Genomic DNA, 24,265 nt, shown 5'->3' with positions numbered 1-24,265 from the left:
CTCCTAATGAGATATGCGCGTGTATTTTTGAGATAAGAGGAGATTGGGGTTTTAACCTCCCAATTTAAAGGGTTTATCCACATGTGAAGGCTCTGTTTTAGTTTGGAGCTGGGTGAGGGGTAGATTGCCAAAATGGAATAATTATGGCAAAAACCACTTACTGACTTCAAGCAGAGATCTTGAAAACCGTGAGGAATTGAAGCACAACATATATTGGAAAGTTGCATAATGTTGTGAAGAAACTTTTCCCCAAAAAAATACAGTAAACACTATAACTTGCTGTAAGAGGTTAGAAGATAATGATCCCTTTAAAGGGTTTTCCCACAATTTGAAATAATGGTATATTGACAAGATATACCATCACTTTCTCACCAGTATTGGTCTTTATACTGAGATTTACACTGAAGGGGATACATCACTAATTGCTTGGGTCCTTCACACATTTCGTGACCACCCTCTTTGTATGGAAACTACTCATTTGTTTTTGGGATTGACCGGGGTCCCAGAGATCAGATCCCACCAGTCATATTGTGATGGCATGTCCTAGTTACAGGCCATACAATTCTAAGAAAGGATTCTCTTTTAATAGCTCTATTACCAGTTTGCATGGTTTTTTCCATCTTAGACATTCCCATAGAAGTGAATGGAGAGAGCTGCACATGTGTGGCCACCTCAACATTCACCGTGGTCATGAGACGGTTGTTGGGAGACCTCTGTTCTGGAGATGTGGTTCTATCAGACATTTATGAAATATCCTGTGGATGTGCCATAAATGTCTTAGATGGGAAAGCCCCTTTAAGCCAGGTGGGCCTTCTTTTGTGTCTGTTAGTTGGTAACATATTGCCATTGTTTCTTCCAGGCTCTGTTAGAACATGAAGATGAACTTCCAGAACATTTCAAACCCTCACAGCTCATCAAGGACCTTGCCAAAGAAATACGGTTAACAGAGGTGGGTCTTTAGGGGTCTCTCAGCTAAACCTGAAAGGCAACTTTCTGCCATTTCCTTTTAACATGAAAAGCAAATATAATTTTTGATGAGTACACCTTGTTCAATACCCCACCACTACTGAAACTGCTAGATTGGTCCAAGGAGGCTTTTTGTTCTCTCTATCAGTCACCCGCTGCGGTACTTTGGAGTCCACTGTATTATTTCCCTGAGCTTAGGAGTCCAGGGTATGCAAATAGCCCAAACTATTCCCCATCCATCTTCTTTGCTTGATGGCAGTCCAGCTGCTGGCATCTCAAGCCTACTGTGTGTGGTCAGATTAAAGGGGTTGTGTCGTCTCAAGGATATGCCACCAATGAATGATAGATGAGGGTCCTAGAGGTGGCTTTCTCTAGATCGGACCCCGCAGAGTGAAGGAGAGTAGACCGCTCATGCACAGCTGCCCTCCATACATTTCTATGGGACTGCTAAAAATAGCCGAGCGCTGGCTCAGCTATTTCAGTCAGCCCTATAAAGGTGAATGGAGCGGTGGACGCGTTTGCGTGTTGTGTTTCCCTTTCATTTCTGTTGGACTTCCGAAAATGGCCAAAGGAGGCTCTCGTCTATTTTCGTCAGTCCCATAGAAATGAATGCAGGGCGGTTGTGCATGCACAGTCCACTCTTCACTTTGCTGGCTCCACCCTTAAAATAGGTGCGGGACCTGCACCTATCAGACATTGGTGGCATATCCTAGTGAGATGACACAACTCCTTTAAATAACCAGTCTTTTTTCTCTACTCAGAATGCATCAAAAGTCAACAAAACGGACATCAGTGCCAACACAATTCCAGAAGGGAACAATATTTCAGAGAAAATCGAGAAAGAAGAACCTCCCTCACCCGTGCCAGACTCCCCTCCACCTGTGGAAAAAGTGATGAAAAAAAAGTCTCCTAAGAGCGAAAAGTTACCCAAGCCTCCAAAACTGCCTAAACCCCCCAAAGAGACAAAACCTCCAAAAGTTGCCAAACTGCCCAAACCTCCTAAAACGCCCAAACCTCCAAAACCACCTAAAAGTAAAGAGGGAGGCAAAAAGAAGTCAAAGAAGGTCAAAGATTCACCATCTTCAGGAACGGAGTCCCCTGACCTCGATGTTCTTGAGGCTCACACTAAGGATGCGCTCATTAAAATCGACACACCAAAGAAGGCGACAGTGAGTATACGCCTGTCTATGTGTGCACCCATTATAATGTGATCGCCATGATAGTGCTAATATTTCCTTATACCTAGGAGACCTAGAAAGAAAGATAGCTCATAGATAGATGATAGCTAGATTGACCATAGGTAGCTTGATTGCAGATGGATAGACCATTCAGTATTAGATAAACTAATCTAAAGTTAGATTATTCAGTAGATAGATTAACAACATACTTAGGGGGTCATTTACGTACTGATATACGCCAGTTCCTGGCGTATATCTGTCGCAGATTGTAACGTTTCCCTGCTCACAGCAGGTCTAAAAAAAAAAGGGGGGCATGGCATGGGCGGGCCGCCAGGCCTGTCTCATTTATCATTTTCTACACCTGTCTACAGTCTACACTACAATCTACTCTACAGTCTACAGTCTACACTACAGTCTACTCTACAGTCTACAGTACCTGGCCTACAGTCTATACTACAGTCTACACTACCTGGCCTACAGTCTACTCTACAGTCTACACTACCTGTCCTACAGTCTACACTACAGTCTATTTTACAGTCTACACTACAGTCTATACTACAGTCTACACTACCTGACCTACAGTCTATACTACAGTCTACACTACCTGACCTACAGTCTATACTACAGTCTACACTACCTGACCTACAGTCTATACTACAGTCTACACTACCTGACCTACAGTCTATGCTACAGTCTACACTACCTGACCTACAGTCTACACTACCGTATACTACAGTCTATACTAGTGTCTACACTACCTGACCTACAGTCTACGCTGCAGTCTACACTACTTGAACTACAGTCTACACTACAGTCTGCACTACCTGACCTACAGTCTATGCTATAGTCTACTCTACCTGGCCTACAGTCTACTCTACAGTCTACACTACAGTCTACACTACCTGACCCACAGTCTACACTACAGTCTGCACTACCTGACCCACAGTCTACACTACAGTCTGCACTACCTGACCCACAGTCTACCTGACCCACAGTCTACACTACAGTCTGCACTACCTGACCCACAGTCTACACTACAGTCTACACTACCTGACCCACAGTCTACACTACAGTCTGCACTACCTGACCCACAGTCTACCTGACCCACAGTCTACACTACAGTCTGCACTACCTGACCCACAGTCTACACTACAGTCTGCACTACCTGACCCACAGTCTACACTACAGTCTGCACTACCTGACCCACAGTCTACACTACAGTCTACACTACCTGACCCACAGTCTACACTACAGTCTGCACTACCTGACCCACAGTCTACACTACAGTCTACACTACCTGACCTACAGTCTGCACTACCTGACCCACAGTCTACACTACAGTCTACACTACCTGACCGACAGTCTACACTACAGTCTACACTACCTGACCTACAGTCTACACTGCAGTCTACACTACCTGACCCACAGTCTACACTACCTGACCCACAGTCTATACTACAGTCTACACTACCTGACCCACAGTCTACACTGCAGTCTACACTACCTGACCTACAGTCTACACTGCAGTCTACACTACCTGACCCACAGTCTACACTACAGTCTGCACTACCTAACGCACAGTCTACACTACAGTCTACACTACCTGACCTACAGTCTGCACTACCTGACCCACAGTCTACACTACAGTCTGCACTACCTGACCCACAGTCTACACTACAGTCTACACTACCTGACCCACAGTCTACACTACAGTCTGCACTACCTGACCCACAGTCTGTACCACAGTCTACACTACAGTCTACACTACCTGACCCACAGTCTACACTGCAGTCTACACTACCTGACCCACAGTCTACACTACAGTCTGCACTACCTGACCCACAGTCTGTACCACAGTCTACACTACAGTCTACACTACCTGACCCACAGTCTACACTGCAGTCTACACTACCTGACCCACAGTCTACACTGCAGTCTACACTACCTGACCCACAGTCTACACTGCAGTCTACACTACCTGACCCACAGTCTACACTGCAGTCTACACTACCTGACCCACAGTCTACACTACAGTCTGCACTACCTGACCTACAGTCTGTACCACAGTCTACACTACAGTCTGCCCTACCTGACCTACAGTCTGACCTACAGTCTACACTACATTCTGCCCTACCTGACCTACAGTCTACACTACCTGACCTACAGTCTGTACTACAGTCTGCACTACCTGACCCACAGTCTACACTACAGTCTACACTACCTGACCCACAGTCTACACTGCAGTCTACACTACCTGACCCACAGTCTACACTACAGTCTGCCCTACCTGACCTACAGTCTACACTACAGTCTGCCCTACCTGACCTACAGTCTACACTACCTGACCTACAGTCTTGTTGAAGTACACATTTTCACCTTTTTGTTAGTTATGGCCATTTCTCTTTTCCAGACACCTAAAGAAGAAATAAGCGTCCCCATCAAAGAGGAACCAGCGAAACAGAACAACGAGATCGAAAAGTTTGAAATCCGAGAGCAGAATAAAATCAAGACAGAGGCAAAGTGGAAATACAAGGTAAACGATACAAGTGATCCAGGGAGACTTCTACACAAAAACATAGGGCATGAAAAGTGGAACAGATTGTTACAGTCGTTGTCTTTAACAGCCAGTCAGGGCGTTGATTTTCCAACCTGCCAGGAATGCTAGGGTCACGTTAAAGAGGTTGTACGGAGGGATTCCATTTTTTATTATATGGGACAAAATAGGTTAAAAAGAAGGATGACACTCCTAACCAGTCCATCGCTGCTGCCATCCCAACTGGATCCCTGCTGGTCCCAGCTTGACACTTCTGAAATGGTGGTGGTGGTCCGCCTCAGGCAGTAACTGGCTGATCAGGCATGTATTGAGGGGAAATGTAGCCCCTTCTCTAGTTGTCTCGTCCAATCCCCCAATGAACTGCGTTAAAAGCAGAGCAGGACGATTGTCACTAGGAAATTGACAAAACACATCCTGGTCCTTGCAGGCAGGAACCCCCTGAATTTTCCAAAAGAAATAATCTTTCTATTTTAAACATTCAGCTTAGTTTTACTGCTTGGTCTCATAAGCATCCTATGCCTTACATTAAATCCAAACCAGTAATTTCCCTTCTCGGCTGCATTGTATCTGATAATCACATGTAATTATCACTTGCGGGAACTATTTTCTTTTGTGCTATGATAGCTGAGAGGTCTCCATGAAGTGAAAGGATGCAAAGAAATAAAACCTATTAGTCACTGACAAAAATCTTACTCAATTATGCTCCTTTTTAAAGATACTTGATGCTCAGGCTTTTCCCGAGGAGGATCATCAAGTGTATTTCATCTTTTTTTATTACATGAGAATGCAGGAACCATTTATACTTTTTAAACTGCAGCGTTCATTATGTGTTTAACTATTTAATACAGCATTATTGCATCATGCCCACCATTACACCCATGGCAAGTGCTTGGATGGTGAGTGCAGCTTACAAGTGATAGGAGAAAATGAAATGAATCCTCTCCATTGTTTCTCTATTACACATCTGGAGTCTAAATGGGTTCCAGCACCTCCGCTGTGCAGCACGAGGAGGTAGGACAGCGGGCACTCCCCCTGGGCATGCTTATGAAATAAGATAGAATACAGTAGCGATTGCTTGGTAACCCCAAAAAGTCTGCTCCTGCACAGAGTCCCTAATGATTAGGCAGAGCTCTCCTTAATAATTCTGCCTGAACATAGAGAGAACTGTGCAATTGTACATTCAGGGGCGAATTGGCCATAGACCCTACAGACCCTACCATAGACCCTACACCCTACGGGCACCCAAGGCCTCCTCAGGTATATAAAGATCTGATGCTCTCAGCATTAATTAAGGTAGAAGCATCAGGCACTTATACACCAGGCCAGCAGCGGCAGGTACCCCCCTGAATTTAACTGTATTGCTGCCCTCGGGACGATGATACAGTTTCATACTGTGGCGCAGGTGGAAGTACTGTGTTGCACTGGGGTATTTGGCTCTGCGGGGGCGGTATTTTATTCTGTATTGCTGGCCCCACCTACTTCTGTTGTCCCTGCCTACGTTTGTTGCCCTGCCTTCTGTCTGGACTCGCCTACAACATGGGGCCACTTTAAAAAAAAAAATCCAGGCCACTTCAAGTGGCATTTATCATGTAGAGAAAGCGAATACAAGGCACTTACTAATGTATTGTGATTGTCCATATTGCTTCCTTTGCTGACTGGATTCATTTTTCTATCACATATACACTGCTCATTTCTATATGGTTACGACCACCCTGCAATCCATCAGCAGCGGTTGTTCTTGCACACTATAGGAAAAAATGCCGGCCTCTCTGGGACCGTAGGAGCTCACATAGACTGGAGCTTTTTTCTATAGTGTACAAGCATGGCCGCCGCTGCTGGATTGCAGGGTGGTCATATATAATGTGATGGAAAAATGAATCCAGCCAGCAAAGGAAGCAATATGGATAATAACAATACATTAGTAAGTGCCTTGAATTAACTTTTTCTACATGATAAATGCCACTTACTGAAGTGAGACAACCCCTTTAAGTTCCCAGTCCACCCCTGGGTACTGTTACAGCTGTGGAGTCCTCCCTGTCCCCCTATCTGCACTCCTGACCATGATCAGTGCAGGCAGAAAACAGGAAGCAGAACTGTCAGTATTTTGCCTCTTGTTACCGCCAGGATAATGCTGGAGACATGAGCAGTCACTGGATCCCAGGTAGGTAGCATTAACACTTCCACTGCCCTTCATCAGGGCTATTAAAATTAACTCCTCTGCCCTAGATTATCAAGGACACATGAGTTAACCCTCTCATTGCCCTAATCCACCAGGCATACTGACATTAACCTTGTTATTGGCCTAGACCAGTGGTCGGCAAGCCGCGGCTCGCGAGCCACATGCGGCTCTTTTGATCCTTCACTGCGGCTCTTTGGTTCGGGCTGGCGGGTGGGCGGCCACGCAGCCATATCGCGCCGCTCAAGCTGCTTGTAAATTGTCCGTCATGCGCCTGCTGCCCCGTCTGTCTGCTCCTTCCACTTTATGAATGAAGCAGGCAGGCGGGGCAGGAGGCGCATGACGGAGGGAGAGATGTCACGCTGCGCACAGCAGCAGAAGAGCGGGCAGCGCGGCTCTAGTTCGGCTGCCCACTGTGAGGAGGGGTGGAGTGGTGAAGAGGCCGCCGCTCAGGAGGAACGAAATGTCCTGCAGCAGAAAGGTAGGAGCTGCCCCCGGTGTGTGCATCGGCCCCACCGCAAGTGTCCCTGCCCCCTTCCTTCCCCCCACTAATACATTACTTACTGGAAGGCACTTATGGGGGATATCTGTGGAGGGCACTTATGGGGGATATCTGTGGAGGGCACTTATGGGGGATATCTGTGGATGACACATATATAGCATCTTATGCTATATATGTGTCCTCCACAGATATCCCCCATAAGTGCGTCATCCACAGATATCCCCCATAAGTGCGTCATCCACAGATATCCCCCATAAGTGCGTCATCCACAGATATCCCCCATAAGTGCGTCATCCACAGATATCCCCCATAAGTGCGTCATCCACAGATATCCCCCATAAGTGCGTCATCCACAGATATCCCCCATAAGTGCGTCATCCACAGATATCCCCCATAAGTGCGTCATCCACAGATATCCCCCATAAGTGCGTCATCCACAGATATCCCCCATAAGTGCGTCATCCACATTACATCCACATCTGCAGACAAGTTTAAGAAAAGTAAAAAATGATAAAGATAAAATGAAATAATAATCAAGATCCAAATAAAAGAAAGTACATATAAAAGTATTCAAAAACACACTCTGGGCTCATGCCCACGAATGTAAGGGCGCCGTGCCTGTGCTGCGGACACAGACCATGGGGCAGCTGCATGAGGATCGCGGACCCATTCACTTGAATGGGGTTCGCGATCCGCATCCGACTGCCCGCACCGCAAAAAAGTAGCGCATGCTGAAGTGAATGGGTCCATGATGCAGGCTGCACACGGCCGTGTGAAGCCCGCATCATGGACCCATTCACTTCAATGGGTCCAGGATCGGGGATATGAGTGCTACAGTGTGCTTCCGTGGTGCTTCTGGCTGTGCCTCCGCACCGCAAAAAAGTAGTGCATGCGCCCGGATCCTGGACCCATTGAAGTGACTGGGTCCTTGATGCGGGCTGCACACAGCTGTGTGCAGCACGCATCATGGACCCATTCACTTCAGCATGCGCTACTTTTTTGCGGGCACACGGTCGTGTGCATGAGCCTAATAGTCCTCACTGGTACTGTTGATGCAATATTTTAGGTTTTAAAAATGTGGCTCTCGAAAGAAATTCCAATCGTGGTTTTGGCGATATTTGGCTCAGTTGACAAAAAAGGTTGCCCACCACTGGCCTAGACCATCAGGATCCTTACCTTAAAGGGGTATTCCCATCTTAGACAATGGGGGCATATCGCTAGGAAATGCCCCCATTGTCTGATAGGTGTGGCTCCCACCGCTGGGACCCGAACCTATATCGAGAACTGAGCGGGGAGCGCTGTGACTGGAGGACCCCAGATTTCCCGGGGTCCATCCACCACCAAGAGCTAATCCCCACCTCTCCCATAGAAGTGAATGGGAGCGTGCCGCGCATGCGCGGCCCATGCTCCCATTTTTTTTCTATGGGGCAGACGGCAATAGCCGAGCCAGCACTCGGCTATTTTCGGCGGCCCCATAGAAATGAATGGAGGGTGGCTGCGCATGTGCAGTGTGCTCTCCTTCACTTTCGGGACCCGCACCTATAAGACAATAGGGGCATAGTCTGACATGAGAAAACCCCTTTACTGCCCTAGATCCGGGATGCTGACACACTAGCACCTTTACTGCCATACACAACCAGACTGCCTTTATTCCACCATGGGTACAGAAGTTAACCCCTGCACCATCCTAGACAACCGAGCATGTAGACCACAACTTCACTCTGATAGACTTGAATGCTGTTTAACGCTATTTTGCCTGGATGTTAAGTGCCCCTGTATATGTGGATGCTTTATATATACTTATTAGGGTTCTCTATATTAATACCTATTTAGTTCTGTACTTGCCTAGCTTAGAGGGAGCAGGGACTGGATCCCAAACTGCTAGCTACAAAGCTTGGAGGGAGTATTGGTTGGCAGAGCTACCATAGGCACCCCAGTTGGGGTGGGAATGCTGTAGGTGTTGTCCCCATCTGAACCATGTTGCTGACTCACAACTATAAAGTCCGAGCCTTACGATCTCAGGTGACAGGAAAGTGTTGTCTCGGGGTCTAAACTGTGCCAATCACGGATACGCTCTAACTTCCTTCCCATGTCCTTCACTGCTGGTCCTGTCTTCTCCTTCCTCTTGGAGCTGGATCCAGAAAGCAGTTCTTACCAGCAGCCATATTTAACTATTATGGAGCCAGAAGCCGGTCACTGACCAGAGGTTCATAATTGAGGCGTCTATAGATGAAACCTAAGTTATCCACCCTATGAAAGACATTTATCTCAATCATCCACGTGCTCTATAAGACCATTAGATTTCATAGATTGGGGTCCTAAGAGGACAGCCTCTATACGCCAGTGACTCCCAAGCTGCCACCTCAGCCTTGCCATTTGTTATATGGTCACCTATTGATGACCATGACTAAAATTGGAAAGCCGGAAGAGAGGGGTTCAAAGGGCCGAGCCCGAATTTTTAAGACTGAAAAGGTCCCATCTGCTAGTGTCCAGACTCCTTACTGGATCCACTATTGATAGGAATGAAACTTGTCAGTCTGCATTTTCATTTGTATTCATGACTCCGCACAACAGTAACGAGCTGAAAAGATGGAGGGACATTATTATATTTGCCATCATCTGTATTCCTGACCGTGCTCCTTGCATATCATCAAGCACAGCATCTGCACATAGACATCAGGCAGTCAGTCATCCGCAGAGATTTGCAGAAAACTGATTTTGAACTGCACGTTTTTTTTATCGTTCCTAAATGACTTCTGTTGTCCTCAAACGCAATTCTGTGCCTTCTCCTTGTGCTAAAAAAAAAAAAAATGAGATCATTAAGTTAATGTGCATTTTTGACAACTGTATATATTCATTGTGATCATACTTGGCAGATTGAGATAAACTTTGCAATATTGCATCGCCGTGCCTTAAATATGTTTACAGTACAATAGAAATGTGCAAAATGAGCCCGAACTGATTGGGAAGAAGGCGAAACCAATCAAGGTGACGTATTTAATGGGGAACGCGCTGGAAGACTGATTAACCCATTTACTTCCTTACTCTGCAGAACAGCAAGCCAGATTCCTTACTGAAGATGGAAGAGGAGCATAAAATACAGAAAAGCCCGTTTTCCTCGATTAAGGACAGCAAATTTAAATTCTCCTTTTCTGGCAAGAAGCTATTCAGGTATGCAAATCTCTGGAAAAAATGACATCTTTCAAGAAAAACGCAAACTTTGCGTTGATACTCCCAACAGGCACCTGGTTTCAGATCACTTGGCACATAGGACGCACTATTGTTGTACATGCTAATAGATTTTAATTGATGGCTTCTGCCAATTGACATTGGAGAAACAAGGATCTAACAGTTTGGGTTTCAACCTGTCTAATCCTTTGTTTCTGCTGGAGATCAGCGGCGCCAGGTGTGTCAATTGTACCCCCTGGTATTAAAGGGGTTGTCTCACATCATATATTGGTGGCATACTGGTAGGTGGGACGGTCACGTGGCCTAGGCTCAGCCCTATTGAAGTGAATGGGGTTGAGCTGTGATACCAGGCAGAGCTGATGTACAATGAACGCTGTAGTCTCCTCAAAGAGCTGGTCAGCAGGGGGTCTGGGGTGCTGGACCCCCAACAATCAGGTACTAATGACCTATCCCGAGGATAAGTCATCCGTTTATGTTTCAAAAAAGGATAGGTCATAATCATAAAAAAGTCAGAAAACCCCTTTTAAGGGAATCTCTCGCCAGGAAATTCAATGATAAACCGGGCACAATGGCTTGTACGGCTAGCTCAGTTTAATGTAATGATTTATTGCTTAATTCTGGAGAAAATGTACTTTTAATCCATTTGTAGATAAGCACTTAAAATCGTTGTCTCACTCCAGCAAGTGGCATTTATCATGTAGAGAAAGTTAATACAAGCCACTGCCAATGTATTGTGATTGTCCATATTGCTTCCTTTGCTGGCTCCATTCATTTTTCCATCACATTATATGCCACTCGTTCCCATGGTTACGACCACCCTACAATCCAGCAGCAGTGGTCGTGCTTGCACACTATAGGAAAAAGCACCAGCCTATGTGAGGTACCATGATGGATTGCAGAGTGGTCGTAACCATGGAAACGAGCAGTGTATAATGTGATGGAGAAATGAATCAATCAACCAGGAAAGGAAGCAATATGGACAATCACATTACATTAGTAAGTGGCTTGTATTAACTTTCTCTACATGATAAATGTCACTCCTTTAAGTGCACCAAGAGTGGGCCCAAGCCCTTCTGTGCACCCTTGCTCCTCCTGCTTCCTCAGCCAGCCCATCACTCTCTGTCTTGATCGACAGGGCCAGGTTCCTGCATAGCCACCTCACCTGGCCCTGTCAGAGATGGACGGCTGGAGGAGCAAAGGTGCACAGAATGCATTGAGCCCACCCTCTGTGCACTTAACTGCTCATTTGCATATAAGCTTAAAGTACTTTTTCTCTAAATTGAAGCAACGGATTGCTAAGTGAAAGGCATCATTACATTTAGCTGAGCTAGCCCTACAATACATTGTGCCTGGTTTATCAGTGAATTTCCTGGTGACAGACTCCTTTTAAAGCCTATGGGCGCCCTGCCAACATTAGCTGATAGTTTTTTGGAAGTTCCAGTCTTAAAACTAAAGCTGGGGGTCCCAGATTTCAGATCCTCCAACAATGACTGCTACTACATATTACTATGCCAAGAATGTTAGGCTACTTTCACACCTGCGTTTTGGTGCGGATCCGTCTGGTATCTGCACAGACGGATCCGCACCTATAATGCAAACGCTTAGATCCGTTCAGGACGGATCCGTTTGCATTACCATGAACAAAAATTTTTTTTAAAATTTTTACATTTTTTTTTTTGTTCATGATAATGCAAACGAATCCGTTTTGACTTTACATTGAAAGTCAATGGGGGACGGATCCATTTGAAAATTGAGCCATATTGTGTCAACTTCAAACGGATCCGTCCCCATTGACTTACATTGTAAGTCTGGACGGATCCGTTTGCCTCCGCACGGCCAGGCGGACACCTGAACGCTGCAAGCTGCGTTCGGGTGTCCGCCTGCTGAGCGGAGCAGAGGACAAACGGTGCCAGACTGATGCATTCTGAGCGGATCCGCATCCATTCAGAATGCATTAGGGCAGTACGGATCCGTTCGGGGCCGCTTGTGAGAGTCTTCAAACGGAGCTCACAAGCGGAGCCCCGAACGCAAGTGTGAAAGTAGTCTTAGCTTGCTGCTTAGATTCCCATAAGCTAGAGTGGAGAAATAACTGTGCACGCTCCTGACCATCTGTCCATGCAAGCTTCATATTGGTTGTTGGCTTACCAGGTGGATCTGTGGTCGGAGGATCCCTGATCTCCACTCAGAGTATTGTACATTTATAGCACATGCTGTGACTATGCCATAAATGTCTCTGTTGAGAAATTTAAAGTGCATCTGTCAGCAGATTTGTACCTATGACCCTGGCTGACCTGTTCCATGTGCACTTGGCAGCTGAAGGCATCTGTGTTGGTCCCGTGTTCATATGTGCCTGCATTGCTGAGAAAAAGGATGTTTTATTATATGCAAATGATCCTCTAGGAGCAACGGGGGCGTTGCCATTACACCTAGAGGCTCTGCTCTCTTGGCAATCAAAGTGCAGAGGGCGCGGCAGTTGCAGAGAGAGCAGAACCTCTAGGTGTAACGGCAACGCCCCCGTTGCTCATAGAGGCTCATTTGCATATATTAAAACATCCTTTTTCTCAGCAATGCGGACACATATGAACATGGGACCAACACAGAGGCCTTCAGCTGCCAAGTGCACATGTAACAGGTCAGCCAGTGTCATAGGTACAAAACTGCTGACGGATGCCCTTTAAAGAGTCGGGTTACAATGCCAGTTAGTATTGACTGGGGTACCTGGGTTCATCAGGGTAGTCATTATTCCTACCATTACCCGTTGAATAGGATATCTGGGCATCATTTTTAATCCGCATGGGGCATCTCTTCATCATTAGCAGGTACTAACGAGTTATTCATTGCAAGGAGGTGACTTAAAACCCCATTACTTTTTCATGTAGGCATTTGCTTTTGCCCGGGAAGACACTTTTTCCCCACAAGGTTAAGCTGCAACCAGGTTGTACTGCTGCCTACAGATCTTATAGCTGCACTAATAAGAGAGGGGGATAGGTATAATATCCATGTCAGGGCTCCAGATGGCGACCAAAAGGGTCGCCAATGCGACTTAGAATTTACAAATGGCAACAAGTCTTTTTAGTCTTGTTGCCATTTGTGACTAGACCCGCCGCCGCAGCTCGGCAGTTGAATACAGCGGCGGGCACAGGAGATGATAGTTCTCTGGCCCGCCGCCGATGTTATTCTCAGCAGCGCAGTGAAGGAGTCTCTCCCTCCCCCAGTGCTGCTGCCGCCGCCTCCGCCAGTAAGAAGAGAGACGAGAGGAGGAGGGGAGGGGCTGTGGCCACTGCGCCACTAATGAAGATAACTGACCTGTTAATACAAATACATGAGGCGGGTGCCGGAATCAAATAGCCGGCACCCGACCTCTATGACAGGGAGCTGCGATCAGTGGCCGTTAACCCTTCAGGTGCGGTACCTGAGGGGTTAACTGCAGCGGATCATAGCTCCCTGTCATAGAGGTCGGGTGCCGATTATTTGATTCCGGCACCCGCCTCCTGTATTTGTATTAACAGGTCAGTTATCTTCATTGGTGGTGCAGTGCGTCCCCCCAACACACCAGTATAATAAACATTGGTGGCCCAGTGCGCCCCACCCCCCAACACCCCAGTATAATAAACATTGGTGGCCCAGTGCGCCCCGCCCCCCCAACACCCCAGTATAATAAACATTGGGCACGCAGTGCACCCCCCCCAACACCCCAGTATAATAAACATTGGTGGCGCAGTGCCCCCCCCCCCAACACCCCAGTATAATAAACATTGGTGGCGCAGTGCCAATGAGGGTTAAAAAAATAAATTAACTCACCTCCTCCAATTGATCGCGTAGCTGCCAGTCTCCTGTTCTTTCTTCAGGACCTGTCAAAGGACCTGTGGTGACATCACTGTGCTGATCACATTGCCCATTACCATGGTGATGGACCATGTGATGTACATGTGATGAGCACAGTGATGTCACCACAGGTCCTTTGACCTGTATGTCGAATGCTGGATCTGGCACTAATACATTCCTATGGGGAAAAATGCTGGATCCGGCATTCAGGCATGCTATGGTTTTATCTTTTGCCTGATCAGTCAAAATGACTGAACTGAAGACATCCTGATGCATCCTGAACGGATTACTCTCTATTCAGAATGCATGGGGATAAAACTGATCAGTTATTTTCCGGTATAGAGCCCCTGTGACGGAACTCTATGCCGGAAATGAAAAACGCTAGTGTGAAAGTACCCAAAATATTAAGTTTAAATCCCCCCTTTCCCAATTTTACATATAAAATCTATAAACAATAAATAAATAAACATATTACATAGCGCTGCGTCCGAAATGTCCAAACTATTAAATTATTAAAAAATATTGCCTATGCGGTGAGCGCCGTAACACAAATAAATAAATAAAAACCATGCGATTCGCCATTTTTTAGTCACCTTGTCACCCCAAAAAATAGGATAGGACTGTTCTATTAAGGGCCGAACGTTTCATAAAATGCGAAATGCACGCGGCTTTTTTTGGTGTTTTTTTTTTTTTTGCGTGGTATTGAGTATCGCAATACTTTTTTTATGGTGACGAAAGTGAATCAAAATTTTGGTATCGAAACAATCCTACGCCGATCTGATCGGCGTAACGTTGTCATGATAACCAAATTTTTATTCGGTTTCGATTTGGCGACTAAAAATTTAATTTGGCTCCTAAATTTTTCAGTTCAGGAGCCAATGGCTACTAGGTATTTGTTTTAGTCTGGAGCACTGCATATCCTTCTACTGGTTACTACTGTATCACTTGGGGTGACTTGCACTTGGAGTGGGATAACTAAATAACACTACCAAGATTGGCGATATTGAGTATAATACGGTTTACTGCCTGATTGAATATCGCTAAAACATACTTTTATTAAATAACTATTAAAACAAGGTGACCGTTCACAAACATGTACTTTTCAGGCTGGGGCATCAGATATACAGGGGTGCATATTGACACGTAATATCTCTTGCACCTCCCACTAATGTGTTAACGTGCCATATACGTGCACATGGCAAGCAGAGTCTCTATTCCATCCGTCAAACTCCTTTCCTTTAGGGCTCATGCACACAAATGTATTTTCTTTCCGTGCGGAACCATTCATTTCAATGGGTCCGCCAAAAAACGGAAGTTACTCCGTGTGCATTTCGTTTCCGTATGTCCGTATTTCCGTTCCGCAAAAAAAAAAAATAGAACATGTCCTATTATTGTCCGCATTACGGACAAGGATAGAACGGTTCTATTAGGGGCCAGATGTTCTTTTCCGCAAAATACGTAATGCACACGGATGTCATCCGTATTTTTTGCGGATCCGTTTTTGGCGGATGCATGAGCCCTTAATATTATCTCTGTACTGGAGATTCACTTTGTATGCCGCTCCACCTACAGAGAAATATATAGGATCCCAACATGCGGTCTACAGACAATGTAGTAAAGCCCTATGTAGTGGCTTCATAGCCGCCATCGCTGAAGTCAGTATGCCGCCTGTCAGGACACTGGGAGCTCAGGTGACTTGCACTTGTCTAGACTTTCAACTTCTTGTCTTTTGTTCCTTTGTAACATTTGGTTCTTTTTCCCAGTCACAAGGGAATCAAGCCCCAGAACAGTCCCAGCATCTTTGGATCCTTGCAGAATTTTAAAGAAGACAAAAACAAGCCGATCAGGGACGAGTATGAATACGTCTCCGATGACGGAGAGCTAAAAATTGACGAGTTTCCAATCAGGCGGAAGAAAATGACAGCCAAGAGGGACTTGTCATGTAAGATGCCCTCCAGATACCTAGAGCAAGCTTCATTACTGTCCCTGTAAAAACCGGACCCAGAGCAGCGTACAGTACATTGATCTCTAAGAAAGCCGCTCCATGTGTCCCAAAGCAGTGCTTGTGCTGGGATTTGTAGTGCACTTATTTATAATAGCGCTCCATCCAGCCTTATTTAGAGCTGTTCACATGTCTAAGTCTTAATTGCACAGCATTGTATGAATGTGGACGGGGGAACATGGTTTATTAGGCTCAATCATGTGGCATATGGGGAAAATGTACTGTATTGATACGGGTGCACCATGCACTGTATGTACCTACAGGCCTGACGCCCTATTGATAAATTTGTCATACTTTTGGAAACATTTTTTACATGGTGACGACATATCCTGCGTCTTTCTTCATAGATTGCCTTACACCCTAGCGGTGCCCGGTATCTCCACAGTCATTGATTTTAGTGACAAATAATAATGCAGGAGCTCGGATCATCGCCCTCTAGTGGCAACACTGCAGATTACCTGCTTTAGTTCTGTTGATGTCACACATCAGGCCATGTGGCATTGTTGTGATTTCTCTGCAAAGTAAAAATGCACATATAACATTTCCATTTGTAGCTTAAATGGAAGAATAGATAATATATTAAATAATAACTAATGATTTGATAAGTAGTTCTTTGAATGCGCATTTATTGTCCTCAGACCTGCAGTAGATTGAGTCTAAGTTTTATGTGTCCAGTTTTATCAGATGTAAAGGAAACGCCTCCTCTTTTGCCGCCCAAGAAGCCCAAAATCCTGGAAAAGAAGTATAAGGTATGGAACTTGTCAACTTGTCAGATGTGGTTTCTACTGTGTTTTAGGGATTTTATAAGCAGATCACTGTACGTGTATGTATATAGTTAAATAATGTGTGTGTGTGTGTATATATAAGGAAAAAATATCAGCACAGACAAAAAGCTATTGTAATGAATGGGTGCAGTGCCCAATGGGAATAAGAGATTACCCACTGTGAAAGAAAATGGGCAGCACTCCAAAATAAAAGTGAAAAAACTTTTATTCACCCATGTGGTACAGCGACGTTTTGGCTCAATAATAGAGCCTTTCTCAAGCAAAGACAAGGGCCAAATGCATCATATATAGAGCATACGGGGTTAAACAATTTCACAACATTTGTGCATAATTGATCATTAAACTCACACAATAGCAAATATGACAAAAAAAGTATTAAAATCGTACAAAAACATGATTAAAAAGACCCATGATTCACTAAACAATGAAAATGATATTCGGGATTTCCGCATAATTCATAATTAGTATAATTCCCAATAATGTAAATTTATGATTAAAATGTAGAATGACTGTGTATAATAAAGGGCCAGGTGCAGTGCATAATATGGGCCAGATTAGTGATAAACAGGTGGAGACGCAAACCACATTCATAGCGGCATCATGTGTAAAATTTGCCGAACTCTGCGTATCCCGATCACCACCGCGCATGCCCGGTTTTGTGCACAAAGCGTCATGCCGTTCAACGGCTATTGGGGCATGCGCATAAGCCTTCCCCAATTACGGCGACCATATTGGGAAAGGTAAAAGAACTAAAAGGAACTCAGCGCGTGCGCAGACTCCTCAGACAGCATACATCGCCATTTTAGTCCCTGGCAACACACAAATACAGCTTTATAGACTCCCGATACGCATTCAGGGTCTAACTAGGGTTGTTTCGGGTATCGAATTTTGGATACCCAATCGATACTTTTGCCTGGTATCGACCTCGATACCAGGATTTGTCTTTTTTTCGATACTAGGCTTCGCTATTGCGCAGTCTAGTATCAGAGAACAAGGAGCGCGCTGCTCTCAGAGTGCTCCGTGTTCTCCTCAGCAGCACAGGGGAGAAGGAAGCAGTCTCTCCCTCCCCCCTGTGCCACTGCTGGCGCTGCCACAAATGAGGAGAGAAGGGCGGGCACACTGCGCCACCAATGAAAGTAAATGTTTAATACAAATCCTGGAGGTGGGTGCTGGCCGGGAGCTGCGATTAGCGGCAATTAACCCCTCAGGTGCCGCACCCGCCTGTTAATGTTAATTATATTACCATTGGTGACGCAGAGCGCCCTCCCCCTCTCATCCCCAGTATTAAAATCATTGGTGGTGCAGTGCACCCTCTCCCCTCAACCCCCCCAGTATTAAAATCATTGATGGTGCAGTGCGCCCCCCAACCCCCCTCCCCAGTATTAAAATCATTGGTGGCAGGGTCCCCTCTCCTCCTCTTTATTGGTGGCAGTGGCAGCTTCTGATCGGAGCCCCAGCAGTGTAATCCTGGGGCTCCGATCAGTTACCATAGCAGCCAGGACGCTACTGAACCCCTGGCTGCCATGGTAACCTCCCTGCTGCTGTGTGTACAAAGCACAGGGCAGCAGGGAGAGTGTGAAGTCCTATTTACCCTAATAGAGCTCTATCAGGGTGAATAGGACAAGGGTTCTGGCCCCTAAGGGGGCTAATAGTTAGTAAATAAAAAGTAATTTTACATATAAAATATATAACAATAAATAAATAAACATATTACATATCGCCACATTTGAAAAGTCCAAACTTTAAAAATATTAAAAAATGTCCTATGCGGTGAACGCATAACAGAAGAAAAAAAAAACTGCGCGATTCGCCATTTTTTTTGTCACCTTGTCCCCCCAAAAAATAGGATCGGACCGTTCTATTATGGGCCGGATGTTCCATAAAATGCGGAATGCACGCAGCTTTTTTTGGTGTTTTATTTTTTTCGCATGGTATCGGGTATCGCAATACTGTTTTATGGTATCGAAACCGAATCAAAATTTTGGTATCGAAACAACCCTAGGTCTAACAGTAGCACATATGGCTTAATGGACTATATGGGTAGGTAGGACATACACTAATCAGGGCTTGTCCTCCATACCCAAAGGGAAAAAAACCTTACAGATGCCTGCAGATTAATGCGGCCTCTGCAACAGGTCCTTTCCGCCACGAAATAAGCCCAGGAGGGGTCTACTCCATACATTCAGGAACAATATATCTAATAATGGGATTATGCACAATGAATAGTATAATAATTCAAATATCAATGGCAGCAACCCAGGCATATCCAGTAGATCACATAACAATGCATCACTGATGTCACTCAAACATCCGGTAAATGTGTCCGTCTCTTCATTTCCCCATGTCCCTTTCCAGCCCATCATCTAAAAGAAGAAAAAAAAAGGAGAAAAATTCATTAATGAAGTAATAATGTACAATTACTTGTCCTAAAAATACTCCCCATACACAGTAAAAGAGAGGTCCCCCAAGGAACGGAGGGCAAGCTACCTACTATGATACCTTCCCAATCTTATAATCAACATTAAGGCCATGTGGCTTTAAGGAATTGAGTTTATAGATCCACATTACATCTTTTTTTTCTTCAAAATATTTATTCTATTACCACCTCTCCTAGGCATTGGAAGATGATCCATATTTGAGCATTTCAAATCATTTTCAGTATGCTTGAGATGGTCAAAATGTTTAGAAACAGGCAAATCAAGTCTTTTTTTTGCGTATCTATAACGATGGTTATTAAGACCTGTCTTCATGTATGTAGAAGTCTCTCCAACATACAACAAATTGCATGGGCATGAAGTCACATGTCAGATGGAACCCAATTCGATTTGAGACCCCCCCCCCCGAAACAGGATGGACAAACGATTTGCCCTTACAGATATACTGGCAATTGACCCAGCTGAGACATGGAAAACACCCCAGTCCAGCATGTGGCAATGTGCTTTGTCTAAGCATTCTCATGGAGCCCACATCTGCCTTGACCAACTGATCACGTAAACTCCTGGGTCTACGGTATGAAAAAAGTGGAGGGAACTTGAATTCTGGAACATTCCTAAGGCAACCGCCTAATATACTCCAATGGCGTCTGAGGATCTTAGAAATATCAGTACTCAATTCTGAGTATGTAGAAATAAATGGAATTCTAGAAGTCTGCATGTTAGATGTTTTCTTAATAAGGGTACTTCTCTTTATGTGATTTTAGTCATTTCTAAGGATCACCACCTTGTCAATCATTGTATTCAAAGTTGTGTACGGACGGTCTAACCATTTTTCTAGGATGGCAACTGTTATACCGCAACATGGTGTTCCTATCTGTGGGTTTAACATAAAGCTGAGTACATAAAAAGTTACCATAGTGTCCAAGAACTGTGTTTCCCTTTGGAATGAACCAATGTAAACTGTGACACCTCATCAATACTGTTCAAAAACTGATGAAAATCAAACAATTTTGAGGGTGGACACAATGTGGCAGGGGGCGCGTCTGGGCTCCTTCCTGCATGAGTGATGCCCCTCTGGGCACCTTACTGGCTCATTTGCTTACCAAATAGGGCTACTTTCACACTAGCGTTCAGAGCGGGTCCGTCTGGTGTCCGCACAGACGGATCCGCTCCTATAATGCAGACGTTTGGATCCGTTCAGAACGGATCCGTCTGCATTATAGTTTAGAAAAAATTCTAAGTCTGAAAGTTGTTCAGACGGATCCGTCCAGACTTTACATTGAAAGTCAATGGGGGACGTATCCGTTTGAAAATTGAGCCATATTGTGTCATCTTCAAACGGATCCGTCCCCATTGACTTACATTGTAAGTCTGGACGGATCCGTTTGCCTCCGCCTGCTGAGCGGAGCGGAGGCTGAACGCTGCCAGACTGATGCATTCTGATCCGCCTCCACTCAGAATGCATTAGGGCTGGACGGATGCGTTCGGGGCCGCTTGTGAGAGCCTTCAAACTGAGCTCACAAGCGGAGCCCCGAACGCTAGTGTGAAAGTAGCCTAAACTGGATTTTCAGAGGATAAAAACATCTATTGCTGGAACAAAGGCACATCTTGAAATAAGGTACTAAGTGCTATTAGGCCATGGCTTTACTTCAATAGCGATTATCCTGGTGACAGTTTCCTTTAAAGCTCACCTACAGCAGTGAAGAAAAATGGCTGGGTTGTTATGGAAACCTGAAGTAAAACTGTGTATGTGGAGACTGGCCTGCGAGCTTTAATTGGCTGATAAGGGTCATGTGACCAAGCTTCTATTGGCTAATGCATTTTTTTGGAATATCTCAGGAATGGTACATCCTAGAGAGCTGAGACCTGTTCTAAAACCTTCCCAGACACCTGATGTACCTGTGTGCCAAATTTTGTGGTTATAAATGCGACGGTGCGGATTCCTTTAGCGAACATACACTCAGCTTTATATATTAGATATATAGAAATTGTTCTAACATATAAAGTGCAAACCGAGGTCTCAGAATTCGTGCTGTATGGAGAAGTAGTTACTTATACGCACATATCCATACATTAAAGGGGTTTTTCCAAAACACTATTACTGATGACCTATCCGCTGGATAGTTCAGATCCTGTAGATGAGCGGGGCTTGGAGTTAAGGCAGTCTGCTTAGAGAGGTTTTCCAAAATGTTTAACACCCGAGACGTTGGCTGATCAGCTGTTTGAGAAGGCACCAGCGCACGCAGTAGTCACATGGCCTAGGCGCAGCCCTGTAGAAGTGAATGGGGCTGAGCTGCGATACCAAGCACAGTCGCTATCAAATGGATGGCACTGTGCTTGGTGAGCTCAGAGAAGGCCATGGCGATACTGCGAACGCCGGTGTCTTCTCAAACAGCTAATTGGCAGGGGTCCTGAGTGTTAGACCCCCATGGATCAGATACTGATGACCTAACCTTGGAAAACCCTTTTAGACCTAGCGGCACTGCTTACTTGGAAGTCTGTGTCCAGAGATTGCTGTGTAAAGGTGCTTGTGTAGACACGTATATCATTCGACATAGTCTGGATTGAATAGAATACATTAGCAATTTTTCTTACTGAATCACAGCTTATTTTAGAGTCCTACAGAGGTACATATTATTGTTACCGTCCATATAGTCATAGAACAATCTTACATATATATCCTATCTACAGGGATACTCATTTCTACAGATTGCACTGAACTTTTTGGTGTCAGTATTATTCTGTCTTCACCATGCTCCCTCTAGTGGCTGCTGGTTGGCAGAATTTTTTTTAAATCTTGCTTATGGTGGTAGCTGGCTTAGAAATATAAAAGAACCAATACTCCCCTCCATCAATCCCCCACCACTGCCGTTCCGACGCTGTATGGGTTCCTGCTGCTCTCTAATGTCTGCTTCCATCCCATATTTTTTGAGACCTTTAGATACAAGACAGATTAGGGGGGTTGTTCCTGAAGGAAAGGGTCGTTTTTAACTTTGTCTCTCGCCATATAGAGCGACGACTCCTCAGACGAGGGATCCCTTCACATCGACACAGACACAAAACCAGCCCGAAACTCCAAAGTGAAGAAGGACAGCACAAGTTCTGGGGGCATTCTGGACCTTCTGCAAGCAAGTAAAGAAGTTGGTGGCTTGGATTATAACTCCAATAGGTAGGTAATGCGAGCTGCACTTGTGAAATGTCTACCTTCCGAGGATTCATGTACGTCTGATGCAATGAGAATGCCTGCAGCCCTGCGCCATATCCAGGCAGTTTTACCGGAGCTCATCACAGCGTCTGTCAAGATGTTTTAAATTGACAAGGAAGTAACTTTTGTTGTTTTCTTGTAAGAGCTCTCATACACCTAGGGCGAACGTCTGCCGCAGTCTTAGCTGTCCCTGTGGACTAATGTTGGCTGGTAAAAGCAGGCAAGGCTTTCTCTATCCAAACGATAAGTGCATTTGTGTGAAAGGTACAGAAATACAGACGGATGAATTTCGCCAACCTGGTTTCGTGGGTAGAGCCATCCGTTATATCCCCGAGCGACTGGTATGATGAAAGGAGCTGTGCTTTCCATCTTGCCAAGGCTCCTTACTGATAATATTCTAACACGAATAGATGGGAAAGAGAGAAACACGACCCACTCATGTCAGAGCTTCCATTTGATACTGAAGAACTAACCTACAAAAAAATTCTGTAGGTAAGAAGAGATCCTGTCGATGAGAGGGGCTTGGAGAAAGGCCAGTCTGCTTAGAGAGAGTTTCCCAAAATTAACATCACCTATTCGCAGAGACTGGTGGTTTGAGTGCTGCATTCAGCGGCCCAGATTTTCTGACTTAGACAGGGTATATATGGGAGGGGGGAGATTTATCAAGACTGGTGATCTCCTGTGTACTAGAATGAGATGCGCCTCTGTGCCCCAAGTAGTCAAACCTACACATAGCCTTGAGTTGCTGATGTTTATTATAGTCTGCAGAGAAAGCTGAGCCTCTAGGTGTAATGGCAACGCCCCTGTTGCACCTAGAGGTTGCTCCTAGAGGCTCATTTGTATATACTAAAGTGTAACTGCCGTTTCAACCTGGTGGACACAGGAGCCTTATGTGGTAAAAATAAATCTACCCTAACCCATTTAATGAAATATAATGGACTTGTACACTCTGTATGCTCACTGACCAGCGCCGTCAGTGAGCCTTCCCCCTGCACTCCCCGCGTGCGGACTAATGAACCAGCTGCTGGCAGCGATGCCTGAGCGGTAAGCGCTCACTACAGGCAGTGCAGGGAGGCAGCGGGAAGCTGCTATACAGTATATAAGGACAGTTGTGTATAGCAGCTTCCCCCTGTCTTCCTGCACTGTTTGTCGTGAGCGCTTACCGCTCACACAGGCATCGCTGCCAGCAGCTGGTTCATTAGGGGGTTCAGGGGGAAGGCTCACTGACAGCGAGCATATACAATAGTGTGAATGTATATGTACTTTATAAACGGAGAAGCCTCTTCTCTCCACAAGCCTGTCAGGGAGCAGCAGGGCAGGCAGAGTACAATTAAAAAATAAAAATCTCCAATACGTTGCCTGGATCGTTTGCTGCCGCAGGTCCCAAGACTGAAGTGGGCCTCATTCACAGTCAATCCAATGCGTTTTATAGGACCGTGTGATTTTTA

At 45.3% G+C, this 24,265-nt stretch overlaps 1 protein-coding gene across 3 annotated transcripts in view; it reads left to right on the top strand.

The window, feature by feature from the left end:
- The window catches only part of PHF2 (PHD finger protein 2), a 245,121-nt gene that overhangs the window by 183,475 nt on the left and 37,381 nt on the right, over positions 1–24,265 (top strand). For all 3 annotated transcript variants that reach the window (XM_040408835.1, XM_040408833.1, XM_040408836.1), the window contains exons 11-17: positions 860–949; positions 1,728–2,135; positions 4,555–4,677; positions 10,429–10,547; positions 16,154–16,332; positions 17,068–17,141; positions 22,624–22,781. In XM_040408835.1, the coding sequence (XP_040264769.1) occupies positions 860–949; positions 1,728–2,135; positions 4,555–4,677; positions 10,429–10,547; positions 16,154–16,332; positions 17,068–17,141; positions 22,624–22,781 (1,151 nt within the window). The remainder of the gene's footprint in view (positions 1–859; positions 950–1,727; positions 2,136–4,554; positions 4,678–10,428; positions 10,548–16,153; positions 16,333–17,067; positions 17,142–22,623; positions 22,782–24,265) is intronic.

Source organism: Bufo bufo, chromosome 9 (genome assembly GCF_905171765.1).
Source record: "Bufo bufo chromosome 9, aBufBuf1.1, whole genome shotgun sequence".
Lineage (NCBI taxonomy): Eukaryota > Metazoa > Chordata > Amphibia > Anura > Bufonidae > Bufo > Bufo bufo.
Note: the sequence above shows the minus strand (reverse complement) of the source record. Positions and strands in the feature narration are given on the sequence as shown.